This window comes from Monopterus albus, unplaced genomic scaffold (assembly GCF_001952655.1).
Source record: "Monopterus albus unplaced genomic scaffold, M_albus_1.0 scaffold98.1, whole genome shotgun sequence".
NCBI classification, from domain to species: Eukaryota; Metazoa; Chordata; class Actinopteri; order Synbranchiformes; family Synbranchidae; genus Monopterus; species Monopterus albus.
In genome coordinates, this window is record NW_018127978.1 from 1,833,900 (window position 1) to 1,856,290 (window position 22,391).

The following is a 22,391-nucleotide window of genomic DNA, read 5'->3' on the forward strand; positions in this document are numbered from 1 at the left end:
TCCAGGTTTATCTAAGTGAATTCATAGCTCCACTGTGCAGTTGTTTTGTGTTCATCAGAGCCGGCTGAACAGCCTTGTCTTGAAGCTCCACACAGGCAATGGTGGAGACTGAGACGAGCTACAGATACATGGAGCCACTACGTCCACATCCCAGCTGAAGTTTCCCTCACAGTCTGAGGCAACTGTGACTCAGGAGGTACAGAAGGCTGTCTCCTAACTAGAAAGTTGGTAGTTTGATTTGTGGCTTTGCCAGGCCACTTGTCGAAGTGTCCTTGAGCAAGACACCGCTCCCGGTGATGTCACCAGTGTGTGAATGACCAAATAGTGTGAAAGCGCTTTAAGTGTGATGCAATGCATAGAAAAGTGCTACACAAGTATAAGACCACTTACCAGTGACTCAGACCTGGTGTGTCCACAGCAGTGTGAACAGACCAGGTGTCCTCAGATCAGATCTGGGTCATCTGCGTATGTGCTCCTAGACCCAATTCCTCTCCGACCTCTGGCAGTGCAAGCGCTGTCAGAACGGTCAGATCAGAATCCATGTGGTCGATTTAACGTCTCCTCCTCTGCCTGCCTCCACGGCCTGTCGTCATCGTTCGCCGTCGGCCCCCTCACAGACTGGTAACAAGTACACGGTTTGTCTCTGACATGTGGTGAAGTCTAAGTATGATGTAGCAGAACATGGAAATACTCAGGTAAAGTACAGGATACCTCAGAACTGGACTTCAATGCATCAATGAGTATGTGTACTGAATTACCTTCCACCACTGCTGACAATAACAACCGTACCCACATCAGTACATCAGTGATGTTTAAAAAAACTATAAGAACAAATTCACCAAAACCAGATGGAAGCACTTATTCTGAACTGCAGTAACGGATGAACTACACACAAAAAATACAACTTAATACTTCATATTTGGATGTTGATGCTGTTGTACTTGAGTAAAGATTTGAATGTGGGACTTTTACTATTGCTATGTTTGGTGAAGTATAAGATAATGCCTACTTATTTCACCAGTGTAGGCAGGAAAAGGGGTTATATTAGTTATTCTGGGTAAATAAACCAGTTAGTGGGTCTTTATTATCCGGTATAACCGGTATATAAGTCAGTTAGTACCCCATACTGGTTATACTGGACACCTGTCACACACAGGAAGCCTGCTCTCTCTCTCCAGCAACAGCAGACCTCCAGCAGGAAGCAGACACGGACGCGGTCTGAGATCTACAATATTTTAGAGGGAAACGGAGGCTCACCGACTAAATGAACCCGAACCAGGTCTAAAACCGAGCCGCTGTAACCTAGACAGGTGTGTCCGGTGGGTGGCTCTATTGGCGGGTCCGGTTCTGCAGCTGGACGAGGAAACGTGACGCGAATCAAAGCAGATCGATGGTGTGAGGTGAGACTGACTGGATTCTACTGTGTGTGTGCGCGTGCGTGCACGCGCTATGCAGAGCTGCCTCCTGTGACTCATTTATTACAGCAGACCCGCCGGAGCCGCGCACAGCCCTTAGACAATAAAACACGGGACAGTCGCGGATTCTCCAGGTAAAATCCCGATTTAGCCAGTTCACACCGAACCGGGTTGCAGTGTGTGTGTGTGTGTGTGTGTCGGATGTTGACTGCAGCATCACAACCACTACACCTTTGCGCGCGCGTGTGTGTGCATGTGCAGCGTTGCTCCTTTACGACAGAACATGTAAGATCCCTGTGCTCTGATTGGTCGGACTGGCAGGTCTTGGTTCTGGATCCTTGTGGTTTTTAGGAATAAAGGTGTCCGTGTCAGGGTGTCACCCCACTCAGCTCATGATGATGATGATGATCTGCTGTGTATCAGACTATTATCCGGCAATGGAAAGTAACTAAGTACATTTACTCAAGTATCTTTACAGAAGTAATGCAGTACGTTCATGTGTCACAGGGTGGCCTACTTTCACACTAAGGTGTTGGTACCTTTACTGAAGTAAAGTTGTGAGTACCTGTACTACTAGAAGAAGAACTGCAATATAAAACTTAACATGTGGTGAAGGTTCCAGTTTGTGCATGTGTGAGAATGGAGCAGCAGTGAAGGTAACAGCACCAGCAGGAGGAATTCAAGTACAGCTTGTCCTCATATTACAATGTTACAATGCTCATTGTTAAAGGATGGAGTTTTACTCCTGTTCTGTTTCCACTTGTTTAAACTGACCCAGTCAGAGACCTGGTGGCTCCTGGTTGCCAGGGAGCAGTGGTGGAAGACGTACTCTGATACTTTACAGTGAAAGTAGAAGCGTAAAATACTCTGTTACAAGTAAAAGTCTTGCATTCAAAATGTTACTAAATGTACAAAAGGATTATGATCAAAGCATACTTAAAATACTAAAAGTAAAACTACCCATTCTGCAGAATGGCATGTTTCACGTTCCTGTATATAATATTGTATAATAATAACTGATGCATTATTCTGTACGTCACATTTAATGTTGTAGCTGGTAAAGAGGGAGCTAGTTTTAACTGGCTTATATGCATTTAATTTTAAGTACTGCTGGGTAGTTTGTGAATTTGCCGCCACTAGAGTTATAAAATTAATGTAGTGGAGTAAAAAGTACATCTGCCTCTAAAATGTAGTGAAGTCAAAGTATGAAGTAACAGATACCTCAAAATTATACTTAAGTACAGTACTTGAGTAAATGTACTTAGCGTCCTGTAGACACTGTTAGCGTCCTCAGCAGAGTTAAATAAAGCCTTGAATGTGTTACAGGTTGGTTGTGACAATGATGATGAACTCCCCAGAGAGGATGAAGAGGAAACCTCCGAAGGACAGCCTGACTCTTCTGCCCTGCTTCTACTTTGTGGAGGTGAGAGGAAGATTCACTCTCCAGCCTGATCCACTAGGTGGTACCTAACTTCGGACACAACCAACAGGAGCGTCCCCTGACCTTCATTGTTATGGTTACAATAATGTACATGTGGTTAACGTTATGAGATGACCATGGTTGCGTCACGCTGACAAACCGTAGTCTCCAGTGTTGTACCAACCCACCCATCCCCCGAACCTTTGTGTCACCTGAGCTCCTATCTGTTGTTAGGCTGCTGCACAAACCACTGACCCCTCATGAACGGTGCCGTGAAGTGGTTTTGTCAAAGTGGCCAAACTCTGTTACTACCATAACCCTAATACTTAAACATGAAGAATGTCTTCTAAGTATGACCCACTGAGCAACATTCAGATGAATGAACTGGGTCTTGTGATCCACTTTTCTTTCATACATCCATGCAGGCAACTGTTTGACCTTTTCCTGCCCCCGCCTCCTTTTGTTTGTTTGTTTCTTGTTTTGTCGCAGTCACTGGTGCTGTTAGATCTTTGTCAGCTGCTAATTAATGAGATTTTAAATTTCATTCTCATTTAACATTTGGGTATTTGACAGGTTTAGTAATTAGATTTAGGACAAAATAATGAAATGATATTTGGTTCAAATGAATAATGTTTTTCAATTAAGGTCCAAATGTAAGATTAATCAACAGATGTTTTGATATATTAATATGTGCTTGGATTGATTTATAAAATAACAGATAGTTTTCATGATATGAAACCCCAGGGTGTAAGTTATCAGTTCACTGCTTTAATTGGAACATTATTAATAGGTAAATCAATACAACAAACTTTATTTGCAAGCATCTTTCATACAGATTAGTGCAACGTAACATGCTCTATAGGTGACTGGGAGCTGAGAAGTAAAACACCGTCAGTCTAAACAATAAATACAGACAGTGGGCAGTGAATGATGAAACTAATAAAATGTCAAACTGAACAAGATAAAACTTGATATAACAAAAAAAAAAAAAAAGAACAGCTGAGCACAGACAGATGATTTGAGAGTGTGGAGGTCTGATAGCTTTGACGTCATATCAGTGGTCAAAGTCCAGCAGCAGATGGAGCTATTTTCAGCTCAGACCTCCATCTGTTTATCTCCTCTGAGGGAATATTTTATGTGAAAGTGTCTGATTGTTACAAACACTCACTGGCTCCCGTGTTGCTGAATTTGTACTAAAAACTTCATTTAAATCTGTTCATCTTGGACTGTTTTCAGTTAAACAACAAAGTGCATCCCAGAAGCACCTAGTGAGGAGTGGTCTGCTGATTTAATAGAGGTCAGGTTTAGTCTGGGCGCAGACAAACTCAGAAACAGATTTGTTAAAGAACTGGCTTAATGCACAAGAACACGGCATGTCCTCAGTATGGAGACAGGTCTGATACATAATCACTGTGGTGTCTGTGTGCAGCTGCCCATCGTGGCTTCTTCTATGGTATCTCTTTACTTCCTGGAGTTGACTGACGTGGTGCAGCCGGCTCAGGTGGGTTTCCGTTGCCATGACAGGGACCTCAGCATGCCGTATGTGGATGGAGGAGACGAACTGATCCCTCTGCTGATGTTGCTGAGCCTCGCATTTGCTGGACCCGCTGCTTCGGTAACGATTTGTCATTTTCAGCCTCACGAAGAGGCTACAGAGTGTTTCAGCTTCAAACATTCTGCTATGTTTTAGATCATGTTGGTGGAAGGGCTGATCTACTGCCTGCAGTCCAGACTGAAGCTCCGCAGAGCCGAAGGCAGCATCAACGCAGGCGGCTGCAACTTCAACTCCTTCTTGAGGAGGACGGTCCGTTTCGTAGGTACGAGTGGGGCAACATAGACAACCAACATGTAGACAGCCAACACATATGCAACCAATGCATAGACAGGTGTTGATGTACACGTTTACCTGTCTCTCTCCACGTGTTGATGTACACGTTTTCTCCACGTGTTGACACGTTTACCTGTCTCTCTCCACGTGTTGATGTACGTGTTTACCTGCCTCTCTCCACGTGTTGATGTACAGGTTTACCTGTCTCTCTCCAGGTGCTGGTACACATTTACCTGTCTCTCTCCAGGTGTTGATGTACATGTTTACCTGTCTCTCTCCACGTGTTGATGTACACGTTTACCTGTCTCTCTCCACGTGTTGATGTACGTGTTTACCTGCCTCTCTCCACGTGTTGATGTACAGGTTTACCTGTCTCTCTCCAGGTGCTGGTACACATTTACCTGTCTCTCTCCAGGTGTTGATGTACATGTTTACCTGTCTCTCTCCACGTGTTGATGTACGTGTTTACCTGCCTCTCTCCACGTGTTGATGTACAGGTTTACCTGTCTCTCTCCAGGTGCTGGTACACATTTACCTGTCTCTCTCCAGGTGTTGATGTACATGTTTACCTGTCTCTCTCCACGTGTTGATGTACGTGTTTACCTGCCTCTCTCCACGTGTTGATGTACAGGTTTACCTGTCTCTCTCCAGGTGCTGGTACACATTTACCTGTCTCTCTCCAGGTGTTGATGTACATGTTTACCTGTCTCTCTCCACGTGTTGATGTACGTGTTTACCTGCCTCTCTCCACGTGTTGATGTACAGGTTTACCTGTCTCTCTCCAGGTGTTGGTGCGCGTTTACCTGTCACTCTCCAGGTGTTGGTGCGCGTTTACCTGTCTCTCTCCAGGTGTTGATGTACATGTTTACCCGTCTCTCTCCAGGTGTTGATGTACATGTTTACCCGTCTCTCTCCAGGTGTTGGTGCGCGTTTACCTGTCTCTCTCCAGGTGTTGATGTACATGTTTACCTGTCACTCTCCAGGTGTTGGTGCGCATTTACCTGTCTCTCTCCAGATGTTGGTGCGCGTTTACCTGTCTCTCTCCAGGTGTTGGTGCGCATTTACCTGTCACTCTCCAGGTGTTGGTGCGCGTTTACCTGTCTCTCCAGGTGTTGGTGTGTGTTTACCTGTCTTTCTCTAGGAACTGATGCATGTTTAACTGTCCCTTTCCAGGTGTGCATGTGTTCGGGCTCTGTGCAACGGCTCTGGTCACCGACATCATCCAGTTGTCGACAGGTTACCACGCCCCATTCTTCCTCACCGTGTGCAAACCAAACTACACTCAGGCTGGCGTGTCATGTGATAAAAACCCATACATCACAAAAGACATCTGTTCTGGTCATGACCAGCATGCCATCCTGTCTGCCAGGTGACACCCTTTACTTCCCACAAGAAGTTTAAACTTCCTGTCTGGCCATCTGTCTGACTCTGCTCTTTCTTCTGTCCTCACAGGAAAACGTTTCCTTCCCAGCATGCAACTCTGTCGGCCTTCGCTGCTGTTTATATTTCTGTGAGTATGACTGAGAGTAAACCCTGCTGTCAGGGGTCACAGAGGTGTTGATCATTTGTATTGATCAGATGTGATTGCCATCAGTCTATGATTTAAATGTGAATTTTTTTTTTTTTTTAAGGTAAATGGAAAATGCCATCTGTCAAACATCTGATCAGTGGCACTTATCATTGATGGGATGAATGTTAGACATTTTTATTTAATCAGAAAAATATCAGTGAGATCAAAGATCTGTTTCTGGAGCGTCCTTGGTGTAAGAACAATGACAGGTGTGGACATAAAGCAGGATATAAACCTGTCTCGGAATACATCTCAAGATCAGAGAAAACTGCAGCATGTACATGGGAACATTGTTTTTCAAATAGTCAAATTAAACATCCCGGAGCCAATATTTCTTAAAACAACTCAGCAGCTGACTCCATAGAAATTAGTAAATTTATACCACTGAGACCAGTCTAAAGTCTTTTATTGTGAAAATCATGAGCTCTAACACCCATGTGTTCAGTAAATTCAGTTTTTGTTATGCACATCACAAATACTTAAGTAATCCCACCACTGATGTAAAGCTCATGAGTTTGTTGCCATTAGGAAACTTCTCTTATTTGCTGTAACAAAAGTAATTGCTTCTCTCATCTCTTTCAGATGTATTTTAACTCGACCATCTCAGACAGCACCAAGCTGCTGAAACCCGTCTTGGTTTTTGCATTTGCAATCGCAGCGGTGTTAACGGGTCTAACTCAGATCACCCAGCATCGCAGCCATCCCATCGACGTTTACGTGGGCTTCCTCATTGGAGCCTTTATCGCTGCCTATCTGGTGAGGTCTGAAACATGTTAGAGAAGATTAAATGTTTGAAGAATTTTGGATTTACAAACCCAATTCCACAAAAGTTGTTAAGCTGTGAAAATTATAAATAAACATTGAATGATGTGGAAGTCTTTGAAAACTCATGTTTAGTGAAAATAGAACAAAGGCAACATATCAAATATTGAAACTGAGACATTTTGTTGTTTAAAAAAAAACATGCTCATTTTAAATTTGATGCCAGCAGCATGTTTCAGAAAGCTGGGACAGGGGCATGTCTCCCACTGTGCTGCATCAACCCTTCCAACACTCTGCAGGCGCTTGGGAACCGAGGAGACCAACGGCTTTAGTTCTGGAAGAGAAATGTTTTCTTGTTTCTGCTTGATGCAGGGTTTCAGCTGCTTCACATTTTGTGGCCTCCTTTGTCCTGTGTTTCACTTCATAATGCACCAGATGTTTTCAGTGACAGACAGGAGTGGACTGCAGGTGGGCCAGTTTAGCCCCTAGGCTCTCATTATGGAGCCATGCTATGAGCAGAATGCGGTTTGGCTGACGGTGAAAAGACGGCGTCCGGGGGCAGCACAAGTTGCTCCAAAACCTGTATGTATCATTCAGCATTTTTGGTGTCTTCACAGATGTGCAGTTACCAATGCCATGCCACTAATGCTCCCAACTCCATCACGGACGCTGGCAACAAGCCGGTTGGACCCTCTCCTCTTTAGCCTGGGGGACGCAATGTCCATGATTTCCAATAAGTGGATTCTGGCTCGTCACACCGCAACCAAGTTTCCATGTCACCGCAGTCCACCTTAAATAACCTGGAGCCCAGAGAAGGTGGTGGAGTGTCTGGGTCCTGTTTATATAAGGTTGTTTCTTTGCATGATAGGGCTGTAACTTGCATGTGTGGCTGCGCTGACTACTGTGTTCACTGGCAGTGGTTTTCAGAGGTGTCGCTGAGCCCACGCCGTGATGTCACTGCACAATCATGTTTGTGTTTAATGCAGGGCCACAAGATCGCGACCCTTCCATACTGTTTTCAGCCTTGTCCCTGGCTTACAGAGGTTTCTCCAGATTCAGAGTCTTGTAATGAGGCTGTCTATCATAGATGATGAGGACACCACTGAGAAATGACAGTCTTACGTTGTTGAGCTGTTTGCCACACAGAGTGGCGACCCTCCCATCCTTCCTTACCTCTGACACACTCAGCCTCTCTGAGATGCTCCTTTTATATCCAGCCACCATGCTGACCTGTGGCTAGGCAACCTCGGGTGCTGTGATGTTCTACCATGGATTTTTTGAGCATTATACAACTTTCCTGTTTTTTGTTGCCCTTGTCCTAACTTTTATGAACATGCTACTGGCATCAAATTTACAATAAACTTAACTAAAGCAAAATATAACTGTATACATGTCAGCCCTGTGACAGACCAGCGACCTGCCCAGGGTGGACCCCGCCTCTCACCCAGTGTCAGCTGGGATTGGCTCCGGCCCCCCCAGTGACCCTATTCAGGATAAGTGGATAAGGATAAGATAAGGGATTGATGGAAAATATATAAACATTTCATTCAGTTTTTATTTACAATTTACACAGCATGCCAAGCATTTTGGAATTGGTGGTGGAATTTGAGAACATCTTGTTTCTGTTGTCACGATGAAGGCGTCAGTTTAAAAGAGCACAGACTGAGTCACTGGACCTGCACCTCTGTGACAAGGACCTCAAAATAACAGTAGCCAAATCATTTCAATATCAGTGTGTCTCTCTTAGACCACAGTCACAGAACCTTTCAGGGCAATGACAGCTACTAAAATGACTTTATTAAAAAAAAGGTCAACACCCCCCAAACCCACTCTGAATCAGTCACAACCAATAATGACTGAATGCCTGATTTTTAGAAACTGTCCTGTCTGTTATTGTTTGCTCAGTTTCACCAACAAAGAACTTAGAAAAATAATGTATGTCAAGTGCAGTTGATCACGTGTTGTTCTATGAGTTTATTAGTGGAAACCAGACCTGACATAAAAAGTTTTTGTAGGAGCAGATGAAACCGTCTGAGCTGCATCGGTCCAGTTTATTGGTAGTTCTCAGTGTTCTGTTGCTGTTTAGAGACATTTCTCATCTGAGCAACAGATTTTTAGCTTTCTAACACACTCTGATTTCCCTCCTTAAGGCTTTTCATGCTGTCGCTAACTTCAAATCCTCTGATGACATCATGCCAGCCTTGCCTCCCCCACCCCTGAAGGAGGACCCTCTTCGAGCACTGACGGAGCGAGGACATGAGTCTGTCTATAACAAGGGTCCCGCCTCTGCCTCAGAGAGTAATGATGAGATAGCGGTGGCTCCGGCCCCCATGAACAAGCTGGAGGGCCTGGGGCCTCTGCAAAGGGAGAAGGGCTCCATGGAAAGCCTGAAGAGGGCCAGTGTGGACGTGGAGCTGCTGGCTCCACGCAGCCCCATGGGGAAGGAGACCATGCTGACCTTCAGCAACACACTGCCAAGGGCTAGCATGAATGCTAATGGGGTGCTGGGGGCCAGCGATGGGGCAGAGGATCTGGTTCAGTCAGTTCAGTCGGTGCAGCCAGCACAGCGGCGTCTGAAGGCTGTGCAGGTTCCCATGGACCCGATGAGGTCACAGCAGCTAGTGTCAGAGTGGAAGCAGAAGTCAGTGGAGATGAGAGGCCTGAGCCCCTGGGATGAGGTGGAGCATGAGCCCAGTGACAACTCAGAGGTCGGCTCTGTCGGCACTGAAGATGGGGGCTCTCAGGTCCCCATCTACCAGCCCACGGTGCAGTCTGGGAGGGCACCCTCTAGTCGCAACTCCACTCCACCTCCAGGGGGCCCTAAAGCTGTGGCAACCCCTAGGCCGCCACAGATCCCTGAAGCAGGACCTCCACCAGTGTCCCCAAAAAGCGCCTTGACACGGGCCAAGTGGCTCGCTATCCGGGAGAAGACGAGCGGGGAGGGGTCTGCCCGCGGTACTGCCAACCAGCCACGACTGATGCAGGTCATTGCTATGTCAAAGCAGCAGGGTCTTCTCCCCTCCTCCTCCTCCTCCAGGGAGAAGTCCTCTGAGAGCACCTCCACCTGCTCTGGCACCTCTTCTGCTGCTGACTCACCGCACTACTGCTCCCTCTCCGAGCAGCGGGAAGGATCTGGTATCACTGCAGTGGATGCCCACTCCCCCAGCCATCCTGTTATTCAAGCCCCCTCCTCTCATCAGGCTCCACCCCCTACAGGTAACAGTAACCCATGGGAATGGGCGGGGGCGTCCAATGGGGGTGACCCACGAGACACCTATGACCTCAACAGCCTGAACCGAGGAAACTCGGCTGCTCGTGGCAGCAGCTTCCGGCCCCATCGATCCAGATCGCCGTGCGCCACCAATGAGCCCGACCTGGCCCCATCCCCTCCTCACCCACAGGTGGAGCTGTCAGCAGAAGCTCAGCGCAGGGAGATGGCCATGAGACGTAAGACAGCTCTCGTTCTGTTGGATCGGGAGATTCGCAACCAGACTGAACAGCAGAACTATTATAAAAGTCTGCAGGGACGAAGGTTCAAGGAATAGTCTCTAATCTTTCAAAACAAAGGCGTTATTTTAAAAGTGTCCCTAACAGCACAGCACCTGGACATGTGATGACCGTGTTGCTCTGCATCTCTTCAGCCTAACATGATGGAGATGGAGGAGGCTCAGGCTGATGCTCGGTGGCTCAACGATCTCAACTTAAAAGACTTAGGTATCACTGCAGAGTCTCAGCATTCAGGACTGATCTGTCCAATATTTATATCTGTAATAACAATACATTCATTTTTAGCACATTTCACTTGAAACAAGTGCTCAGAACAACCAAAACACCATGTCAATGAAAACACTTGGATAAAAAAATGATTTTTAAATGTAGATTTTAACCTGTGGAAAATGCTGTAGGGTGGGCACTGATGCTCTACGGGGGAGGTGATGTAGGTGAGGGTGATGCTGAGACCGATGGATCACCTTCTTCTGCAGTCTTGAGCCTCTGAGCAGGAAGCCGCAGAGTTTCTGTGGCCAGTGTGTTGTGAATAATCTTAAAGATCCATGCTGGAAGCACGAACGTAACAAACCTGAAACCTACAGTGAAGCTCCAACACCAACCGCTATGAGCTGCAGTCAGACTATGGCTATATCTCATTTCCCTTTTTTGATTGCTCCTCAGTCCTCACTCGACCTCACTCCACCATCTTGAAGGACATTCCAAGGCTAAGGTAAAGGACATCTCATGTCATAAATAGCGTGTTTCCTTGCATCTTATGTGGGTTGGACTAAGACAGAAGTGAGGGAAATGTGGATGCAATTAAGGGAATTGAGATGTATCCACTGTGCATGTGCTTGCAGCCATGTTGGAGGAGCCAACGCCGATTGTAAATTAGCTGGACAAATGTGTTGTTGCCTTCCTGTTGTGATTCTCAGCATGTTTGCTTGTGTGCTGCACTCAAGAAGGCGAGTTTGTGTGTGAATGTGTATCTATTAAGGATGGCCTGGTACGAGATTAAATATTTCTAAAGATATGAATATTCAGAATTTGAAGATTCACTCACTGATGTTGTTTCAGTACTCACACATTCTAAAATGTCAACAGGTTTATGTAAAATGACTGATAATCAATAGGTTCTGTTATTATATGGATACAGGCCAGTCTAGCACGCAGTTGGTTAGTGTGCCAAATTACTATACTGGTTGCGTTTTGGTCATTTATTTAAGAATTCTTTGTTTTTGTCAGCATTTATAAAGAAAACAAGGATGATTTGAGGAAAATAATCACTATAAATACTGTATGTCAGTCAAAAAAATTGTACAAATGATTTAGTTGAAGCGTACTGATAAGGTCATTTTTTAAAATAAAGCTGTACCATTTTGAAGAGTCATGAGTTTAACTTTATAGTAAAACTACTAGTGATAATGTGATTGGATCAAGTTTGCGAAGATTCTCGTGTGACAAACAATTATTTGATTGTTTTACTCTGTCATAGAAATAAAACAGCAACTCAGAAATGCAACAGTTGCTCTGTTACAGAGACAAAGCGTCCCCTGGGCTCTGAAACCAGGTCAGGGAGCATATCTGTAAATACTGATATATTGATGAACCAGTACTGTCCCTGCTGTTAATGTGTCTGCATGCGTTTGATTGTATATCAGGCAAACATCCTGTTCATCTCAGTTTTTAAATCCTGAGAACTGAAAAGACTGATGACCACTATCAGCATTTTCATTTGATTGTAAAAACATTGTTTTTCTTTGAATCTGTACATTTTGTGACTCAAAGTGTAAAAAGAAAAAACTGCAGCTATAAAAAGAGCTTAATTGTTCAAAGTATATTTGAAACAGTTTCAGACTGAAGGATGCTGCATGCTCTGTGCTCGACATTAAAACTTGTTCTTGAGCCTCAGTGTTATTTAAAATCTGTTTCTACACATATATAAAGTCATGTAGTATGTCATGTAGTTAATCTCCACAGGGAATGAGTGTGATCACAGTCGGCAGTAAAAACTTTCTGTAGCATCCTTTGTCTTTCTTCCGGCTTCCTCCTGTAAGTGTCTTTGTTTTCCCAGGGTCTCACTTTTATTTCCCCCTGCACGCTCTGCAGAAGGTCTCTGTGTTCTTGTTGAGCAGCTCCTCCAAGCCTCTGGTGATCCAGGGCTTATTGTTAGAAAAGCAGTGCACTGTCAGTGGGGATGGTGTTGTCCACACAGACATTTATGTACTCTGTAACACAGTGTGTCATGGAATCAATGTAGTCTTCATGGGGGTCACAGTGTATATACCAGTCTGTGGCTTCAAAGCTTCTCTGCAGAGTCTCATTCGTTTCCTGTGACAGTGCCAGGTCAGCTTCAGTCAGTGACACTCAACCCCGACTCTTCCCCTAAACTTGATTCTAACCGGAACCATAAAACCAGGTCTGAACCCTCAACAGGCCTTTAAAGATGTGAGGACTGGAACACATATCCTCGCAACACAAAGCTGTCCTCACAGTGAAGAAATGTCCTATCAATAATGGTTCCCAGCTAAAATGTGTCCTCACAATAATAGGAAGACAATAACACACACACTGCGTGAAGTCCTGCACCTTCAGGCTCATTATGCAGTTTCCACGGCAACAGTGTTGATGGAGGATGCTGAGATAAGACACAGTTTTCATTCTGGTTGGTGTTTGATTGTTTATTAGACTTGTTTATAGTTACAAAAAGTCAGCTACATTTATATTAATGTATTTTAACAAACATCAGTCTCAGCAGAAAACAGTAATTATCAATTTTATAGTAATGAGCAGGAGGAAAGCAATCACAGCTGTATTTATAGTGTTTGCGTATCTGTACATGCAAAAACAAAACATGAAATACTCTGTGTATAAAGTTAATGTGAATGTTTAATATGATATTATGTCGGTAATTCACTTGTTTTTAATAAGTGATGGCTTCTGTTTGAATTATTGGATAATTTTTTACTGTAGGTGATTTTTTTCCCCATGTGATAAATGTACATGTTTTTCATTTGTTCTTTGGAAGAAAACTCAGGGACATTTTGCCTTGGAAAGTCCCCAGAAAACATGGAAATCTACAGTTTTATTACAAATGTCAAACTCCATCTAGTGGTGAGATATTTTATTTTATTTTATTTTTGGTATTTTGTTTTTATGTGTTAGTGACATTGATACAGACAGGAGACCTGGCAGAACAGAGATGGAGGTAAAACATGTTGGCACCTCAACCACCTAATAAAATTAGAATGACTGTTCAATATGAAAGGCATTTAAATAAGTTACCATAATAAAATGAAAAAAATTCTTTATTTTATCAATTAAATATATACATATATATTAACATAATACAAACTTTTTAAATATAATAAATCCAATAGCCCCTGGTGGCCACAGGGCATCACTGTTATTAGACACTTCTCCACTGGTTTAATCTGAACCTCAAAACCCGGTCTGAACTCTCAATATGAAGGTCCAAGACTTTGGTCCTCACAAAGACGGCCATTATGCACACACACACACACACACACACACACACACACACACACCTCCCACTCCTGCCTTTACTTCCTGAAGGTGATTCAACCACTGTGCATTGCCGTGGCAACAGCAACCATGAGTGTGTATATTCTTTTATCATTTTAATAGCATGAGTGTATTTCCATATTTTAATTCTTTTATTTTAAAGGACTAAATCATGGTGAGTATTTTAGTCTGAGGGATCTAGGTCAGTGCGATTCTTTTATTCTGAAGGACCTACAGTTGGGTGCAAAAATTTACATCCCTTTACATTGAAATGGCAAAAAGAGTAAAACAGAATATTTCTATCAGCAATATAATATTTAATGCATATTCAGCTAGTACATAGCAGACAACCAAGCAATCTGATAGACTTGGAACACATCTGCCATGAAGAACGGGCTAAAATTACACCTGAAAGGATCTAAGTGCTGCTCAGAGGGAACCCAAAGGGGTTAGAGTAGGTTAGAGAGGACATACAGAGTATTAGAGAACATTTAATAAAGGGCGATGCAAACTTTTGCACCAACGTGGTTATTATTATTTTACTATAAGTTTCTTTTACACACTCCATGACCAGAAGATGCAGGCAGGGAAAGTGTGTGTGTGTCCTGGTTAAGTAGCTCTAGAAAGGGTAACTGTACCCGATCGGGTAATTGTACACTGCTCCCATCCACCCAAATCTATGTTCTCTAGCCAACAAAATGAATGAACTGTTTCTCATCAGTTGGATTAATTCTGACCTCTCATTTTCTGCTGCTCAAGACACAGGGCTGACATGTAGACAAACAACCACACACATTCCTAGGGGCAATTTAGAGTCACCAATCGTGTCTTTGGACTGTGGGAGGAAGCTAGAGAACATGCGAATGCCACACAGAAAGGTCCCAGGTTCGAACTTAGAACCTGCTTACTGTGAAGTGACAGCTCTAACCACCACACCGCTTAAACAGATGGTGTCACAGGATAGTTTGTATTTTTTGGTCAATTCAATACTATGTCCTTTAAAGATCAACAATATAAATGTGGTTGATGAGCAATGTTCTAACTCCTTTATGTTAATCTTCATCTCTAAGGTGAAAGTATGTATCTTTCAGGCCATCTGGGTTGTGAAAAAAGGAAGAAGTACATCTTGTTCCTCATAATTCCTAAAGCTAAAGAGGTGCATTCAAGATGTTGAATGAATTCTACCTCTCTAAAGAATTCTTATGATTTTTGATATTTCATCATATTTTACATGGATAATAACTACTGTGACTTTTGTAACTCTGATGCAGAGACCACGGAGTATTTTTATTAATTTTTATTGTCATTTTGCATTTAACTTTTGTTTAAATGACTAGCTCAGGTCCAAAATAAACTTCTTAGCACCTTTTACTTTAGAAAACACCAAATTTAGTGTTTTTGAAAGAAAAAAAAGGTTGACAAAATATTCAGACAAAATATTACATTCATAAATGCAAATGGAGTAAAAGGCGACCTTGTTTAGCAGCCTTTAGGTATGAAATGTCCGCATTTAAGAAATCCCTGGATTGCATGAGTGGTAAAGGAGCCCAAAATCTTTTATTTGTCATCAGTCAATTTGATTTACCCTAACCCCCTGGTTATATATGTTTTTTCCCAGATATTAATCTGTGTGTGATTTGTTGCTCAGTCCCTTGTGGGTTTTGTATATAGCGGTCACTGCTTTGCATGTCAGTAAATATGATGCTCAATTAAAAAAAAAAAAAAAACTTACCTTCCTGGGCATAGGACCCGTATTTCCGGTGTGGTTGAGGTTCCGTCTCTGAACAGCAGTCGTCAGTCTCCTGGTAACTTCTTTTAGCTTGTGTTACCTATGTCCGTTCATCTTTAACACCCAAATTGACTACATGCAGTCGTTTTGTTGTGTCAAACTGAAATGACGCCACACACAGCCCAGGAACATTTAACTGCCAGTTAACACCTGTAACGTTTGAGTAGCTTTAGCTGCTAGCCTCCGCTAGCGCTGTCTTCTGACTCTGCTAACAGCTAGTTACTTGTGCTATTAGTCTGTTTGTTTGCTCTGATAAAACAGGAGGAGACAGCATGGACACACAGCTGCGGAGCAAGTAACAGGTAAGACAGGTAACAAGACATGCTAATGTAAAGCCAATGCGAAGCTAACGTTAGCTGTAGGCCCCGAAACAAGCAGAATCACTTCTGTCTCTACAAAGTAAAACACATAGCTGAGGTTTCATCTGAAGATTGACATGATTTCTGCTGCCTGACATGAGCCACGTGAGACAGAAATAATCCGCTGACAGGTCGATTTATTTCTAACGATCATTTGGTCTCATTGCTTAAGCAACGTATCATTGGCCTCTCACGGTTCTGAAAACCCACAGGTGGCGTGTCCGTGTTCCGTCTGACAGCTCTTCAGCTTCATGTCAGAGAAAATAGTCACATTTGAGCTTAATCAACTGATCAAAGATCTCTCTGCCATCATGTTGTTCACTGAAATATGAAGTATTTGCTGGTTCCAGCTTCTCAAAGGTGATAATTTTCTGGTTGCTTTGGCCTTTGAGAATAAATAAAGAAGAAATAAATTAATGTTTGATCGAATTGTTAACAAAGAAAAGCTAAATGTTTAATGTATGCTGAAAATAGCAGAAGAAAAAACAGCAGACTGTTTATCAAGGTGCACACGATGACATGTATTACTGACAAACACAGGTTATTGTAGGGCTGATGATTATTTCCATTATCAGTTAACCTGCAGTTTATTTTCTTAATTTATTTATTTTGTCTAATATTTTTCAAGAATGTCTGAGATAGGTTCAAATGTCTTACTTTGCCCAAAACATCCTGATTACTGTGATAGAAAACTGAAAAAAAAAACAAACAAACTCTGATGCACAGAAGAAACTGGAATGATTGGATTTTGGAATTTTTCTGGACAAATTAAGAAAACACTGAATTGATTATCAAAGAATAATTGACAAATAAGGTTCTGTCACTTTAGTAATTGATCAGTTGTTTGATCTCCTTACACTGTGTAAAGGTGCAGATGATGTTCACAGAAGGTTATTTAATTTAATAAACAGATGGTGAGTTAGGGCTGTTTCAGACTCTACACCAGCCACATAAATGCACCTCTAAACACAAGACTCATGCAGGTATTTATGTCCATATAAGAATTGGCTGCCCTGTGTGCTGGCATAGGCAACAAATCCCTCACACAACAGAGGCCAAGAGTCACTGGCCCATGGTCCTCATCTGGTCACATGATTTATCCAGTAGAAAAGAATGTTGCTGTCGAAGAGGAGTGCTTCATTTTGCTTCTGCTAAATCGTTCCCGGTAAAAGATAAAAGAGGCGTGCGTTTGCCACATCATAAAGATGTAGATGAAGACAAACAACTTTGTACAGCCTGTTTTTTTTTTTGTTTTTTTTGGACACTGTAAACAAAGACACGAGAGTAGAGTGAAGTACGGCATTTGCATTAGTGCCCCTATTGGAAATGCAGGAAATAACACATGTTTGAGTCACGGCACAAAATTTTGAATGACACATTTTGCTATGCAAGTACGCCCCAATCCATTCTTACATAGTTGGAAGTGTTTGGGGCTGCAAACCTTGTGCAGTCTGAAAGAGCCCTTAGAGGACAGAGTCATAGCTTTTGACACCTGTCTCATAGCTGTACTTTGCATAAGTAATAGCTGAGCACTTCACTGCCAGTTTATTTATAAAGCACATTTAAAAACATTTGTTGACCAAAGTGCTGTACATGGTTTAAGAGTAATAACACAGATAAACATCATTACTTCAGTATGAAGTAAATATACTTTATTTGAGTATTTCCAGTTTGGCCTAGTTTGTTGCTTCGACATTAACTACATTTCAAAGGGAAGTACTGCACTTGTTACAGGACTGTATGTATCTGGCTGCTGCTGTTAGTATTTACTAACAAAATACTGGGTAGAATTTTTATACTGTTTACTGAAACAAAAGCAATGAACTGAAAATTACACTGATTACACATTTTTTATAACAATGGAACTAACCAGTCATTTGACTAATTGTTGCAGCTGTTATTATTATTATTACATTGAGTAATAACAGCTGCAACAATTAGTCAAATGACTGGTTAGTTGATCAAGAGACTATTAATCAGCAGTTATTTTGATAACTAAGTAGTTTTTTTTCTTAAATCAGAATTTGTGCTTTCCATTATTATAAACAAATTAAACTGAATCTCTCTGGGTGTTTGTTGGTTGAACACAACAGAACATTTGAAGTTGCCTTGGACTCTAAGAAAAATGATCCTGTGACTTTTTTGTAATTAGTCAGTTTAGCTACTTTGTTTATAAAATTGTTTAAATAATCAACATGTTAAAGTTCTCATAACTTCATGTTTTTGTCTGTCAGTTTCATGTGTGTGGGAAGAGGTTCAACGTCAAAGTGAATTAGCTGGGACGGCAGAGACCTTCATCATCTGATTTGAGGTCAGAGTTTGACCCTGACGGCAGCCATGCTGACCTAGAATCAGTTTGTTTGTGCAGTGTGAGTAATCCAGATCCAGAAATCATGTCTGAGAACCAGGCCAACAACAACAACAACGTCCCCCTGAACAACAACAACATGGGGCCCAACAGGATCCGAAATCCCAACATGAACCAGAACCCCCTCATCAACGTCAGAGACCGCCTCTTCCACGCCCTATTCTTCAAGATGGCCGTCACATATGCCCGCCTCTTCCCTCCATCCTTCAGGAGAGTCTTCGAATTTTTTGTCCTGCTCAAGGTGAGAAATTCTCTGCGTTGTGCTTTTGTGTTGTTGTTTAGCCGCAGGTTTGAACCACGTTTCCAGGATGTAAACACCTGCTGCACTTGTAATTTTAGGTCATGGGAGCCTGTTGGATGCTAAAAAATAACTTGATTAACTTTGTTAAAGGATGCTGCCAGTGATTTCCCCTGGTTTTTCCTACAAATTCCATGCATCCTCTTAATGGCAACAGTGAATGTGTGTGACTGTGTATGTGTTAATTTGTTTTTTTGTGTGGATACGACACTATTTTGCATACTTGATAAATAAAGTTGAAGTTGAGTCCAGATCCTGGTTTAGCTTATTGGTCTGTGCCGTAGATCGCCATTGTTGTCCACCAGCTATTAATGTCCTGGGGTCTGTACCATGAACCAAGATTAGTTGCCTATCCAACCAACTTTGAGCTCTGCTCAGGTTTTCGTGTGCCATGAAGCTGGTTCACTTTTAATCCGGCTAGATAACCACGGTAACTGTGCAGCTCTGCTCTGGAGCAGGTTAACTCCAGAGGATCGGTTCAACAGCTCAGAGCACTGACCAGTCAGATCATTGCAAACACTGAGTGATCATTCCTACTGGATCCCGACAAGGTCAGAGTCTACAGTAATGTGATCAATAATAAATATATATTTTATAGAGCAGCTGTATCGTTGTGCTGTTTCAGGCTTTCCGTGGGTTGCTCTTGTTTAAAGGACTTTCTAATAGGTCTGCACAATGAATGGTTTTCTGAGTGTGATTTAGATTGCAGTGTGCTCTTGGTCTCATGACAATGATTCTGTTGTGTTTGTATTAGCAGGGAGACACCTTGCATCAAACCAAGCACTCCCTTTTCCTCACTAAGCTGCATTGCACTAGGCAGTAGACGGGAAGAGAAGACCATCCAAAAACAAATCCAGCATGTTTGACATTGTGAAAGATGTTCTGTGCCGTCTTGCAGCTATTTTTCAAACGTTGTGCTGCCTGCCCTGTCCACCTAGTGCCAAAGAGCAGCTGAGGCAGAAATAAATCACTTCGCAGTTATTGGTTAATGCAGCTTAGTTTGATGTAAGACATCTCCGTGCTAATGCAAACATGACAGAGTTATTGTCTACAGCTGCCATGATGAACAATGCTTATTCTATTCTAGTCATGTGACCACAGTCTGTTGTTCACAGTTCACTCACTGAAACATCACTTTTTGACACGGGTATCACCGCTCCATCTCATATTCAGTACTTCATTCATGGTTCTGGCAATGTCACTTATAATTACCAACCCGGCTTCTGTCACATGAACGTGCTCACTGACTGACAGGAAAAACCAGACTTAACAGAGTCAGCTGATAACAAGCTATGTGGTGCTGGTTATCCAGGGTGGCCAATGTAACGCTCAGTGAAGCCAGATAATCCAAAGACAGCCAGAATAAGTTGAATTTGCTTCGTGGTACAGGCCTCTGGTAAATCAACTATACGTGTTAGAAAATTGTTGCTGAAAAAAATCTGTGAACTACTACTAGACCGTAAAACTGTTTTTTAAAATCATTTTTGTTTTAACATTAATGCTGCTCTGCTCAGTGTTAAACAATGACAAAGGTACAAACACATGAACGGTGAACATGATAGTGTGGGTCTGAACCAACTGAAAAGACTGCCCACACACACACACACACACAGACCACGGCCTGTGCCGCTGCTGCACTGGGCAGATTACCACAGACTCATGTAAACAGCTATTAGCATAACAAACTGGCTAGGGTGAACACACACGCTGTCACCAAGTGCTGCTCAAGAGGGCTTTGTTGGGTTTTCCTTTTAATAATGTAAGGTCCAGACTTTATTACATAAAGTGCCCTGAGATGACTGTTGTTCTGAATTGGCACGATACAAATAAAATGGAATGAAAAGGCGGAAACAGAAATGTGATGGAAATGTTTCTGATAGTCACTTTAAATTCATGATTGCTGTGTGAGTGTTTCAGAAGTATTTTCTTAATGGTTCTGGTGGTGTTTCATAGATGGATAGGTGAAAAATTATTAATCTTCAAGGGGGAAACCTATTTGGTCACCATTTACACAACAGACTACAACACCAAACAAGCAAAAATCCATGAAGTGCTGATAACACATAATCCCAGGACATAGCAGAGTTCAATTACAGTATTCACCAGTCATTAAGTAACATTTGTCATGAGTCTTTGACAGTATTAACCCCTCCCTGCTCCTCAGGCACTCTTTGTCCTCTTCATCCTTGCCTATATCCACATTGCCTTCTCTCGCTCACCCATTAACTGCCTGGAGGCGGTGAGGGAGCGGTGGCCTCGTGACGGCATCCTGCGGGTGGAGATCCAGAGGAACTCTAGCCGAGCCCCTGTCTTCATGCAGTACTATGATTCCTCGGGCCTCCAGGAGGAGCTGGAGGCTGAGGAGGGAGGAGGAGGAGTGGGGCTGAGCTTGGCAGCACTGCAGGAGGAAGAGGAGGATGAAGAGGAGATGACTGTGGAGATGTTCGACAACCGTTCAGTGCAGGTGAGCAGCAAGGCCACAGGTTCAGTTTCATTAATGAACACAGTGAGTCTGTGTGTCTAACATTTAAGAAACACCTGTAAGATTCATCTAAAAAAAAACTTGAGTCCTGTTTCCACCTTGGTAGTTTTAGATCAGGAGGTTCCTGAAGATTGAGGTGTTATTATGACCAGTTACATATTCAATTTTACATTTTGATCAATGTTTAAGTGTCAGGCTGGACTCAATGTGGGCACATAATCAGTATTATTGGGTTCTAATCAGGATATCCATAAGTGATGGATTGACTTCTGTGATGACGGAGTTAATACATGCTGAGTGGTCGTTTATGTCGCACTTCTGTCCAAAGTGTGTGTTGATCACACACTGATGATGCAGTGCCACTATATAACCTGCTGAGCATCAGGAATGGTTTTGTGGGCAGGAGTAGTCTGGATTGAACCACCGACCTCATCACTACAAAATGCTCAGACTCAGGAACTGAGATGTACCTGTTCTGGCCCTTGACCTCCAGCCTGTTTCTACTTGTTTCCTGATTTCTGCTTTCAGTTCGAGCTGGACATGGAGCCTCGCCTGAAGCCCTCTCTGGTTGGAGGAGGAAGAGGAGTGAACGACAGCCAGGATGTGTCCTTTAGCCAGACCACTAAAGGTATTCAGCCACTGTAGGACTCAGTGTCTGAGCTGGAAATGCCAACCAGAGCAGGCAAACCCTCCTCCTCCCCTCCCCCAAGGAGAAAAGTATTCCCTTTTCTTTTTTTTACTATTTCAGATGTGTGAAATCTTATTTCAACTTTGAGCTGTGCGCAGTTCATTGATTCTCTAGGCACTCCTTGTACCATGCTGCGTCTCTCTCTCACAAACATGTCAGTGGACTGACTGTGAGCAGCTCCTCGTTTTAACACAATGCTGTTGATCACACAGATCCAGCTTTTCTAATAAATTAGTAGCAAGCTAGTAAGGATAACTAAGCTAACAGTAGAATGACTTAAGTTATTGACAAGGTTAGCATGCTGTATAATAGGCAATAGCTGACACGGTTGACCACGATATCCTAATATCTCGACTTAAGGAGCTACTGGGCATCCAGTGTTACTGCCTTAGAGCGGT

General features: G+C 42.9%; 2 protein-coding genes across 4 annotated transcripts in view; both read left to right on the plus strand.

Annotated features, from left to right (window-relative positions):
- The first annotated feature begins 47 nt into the window (after nt 1-47).
- On the plus strand, nt 48-13,427 carry plppr3b (phospholipid phosphatase related 3b). 3 transcript variants are annotated; one of them, XM_020609118.1, is made up of 8 exons: nt 48-196; nt 2,742-2,838; nt 4,265-4,450; nt 4,526-4,652; nt 5,837-6,032; nt 6,116-6,173; nt 6,816-6,989; nt 9,146-13,427. In XM_020609118.1, the coding sequence occupies exons 2-8, from the start codon at nt 2,755-2,757 to the stop codon at nt 10,538-10,540; spliced, it is 2,220 nt and encodes a 739-aa protein (XP_020464774.1). In that variant the 5' UTR covers nt 48-196; nt 2,742-2,754; the 3' UTR covers nt 10,541-13,427. The 3 variants fall into 3 exon arrangements, with proteins under 3 accessions (XP_020464774.1, XP_020464772.1, XP_020464773.1); XM_020609116.1 differs by lacking the exon at nt 48-196 and adding an exon at nt 1,152-1,400 and having other exon boundaries at nt 9,146-13,426; XM_020609117.1 differs by lacking the exon at nt 48-196 and adding an exon at nt 1,407-1,549.
- A 2,393-nt stretch (nt 13,428-15,820) lies between these two features.
- Nucleotides 15,821-22,391, plus strand: part of tmem259 (transmembrane protein 259) — a 10,294-nt gene continuing 3,723 nt past the window's right edge. Inside the window, exons 1-4 of the mRNA XM_020609067.1 lie at nt 15,821-16,100; nt 18,392-18,766; nt 20,988-21,287; nt 21,834-21,933. Of these exons, the coding sequence (XP_020464723.1) occupies nt 18,551-18,766; nt 20,988-21,287; nt 21,834-21,933 (616 nt within the window). The 5' untranslated portion in view covers nt 15,821-16,100; nt 18,392-18,550. The remainder of the gene's footprint in view (nt 16,101-18,391; nt 18,767-20,987; nt 21,288-21,833; nt 21,934-22,391) is intronic.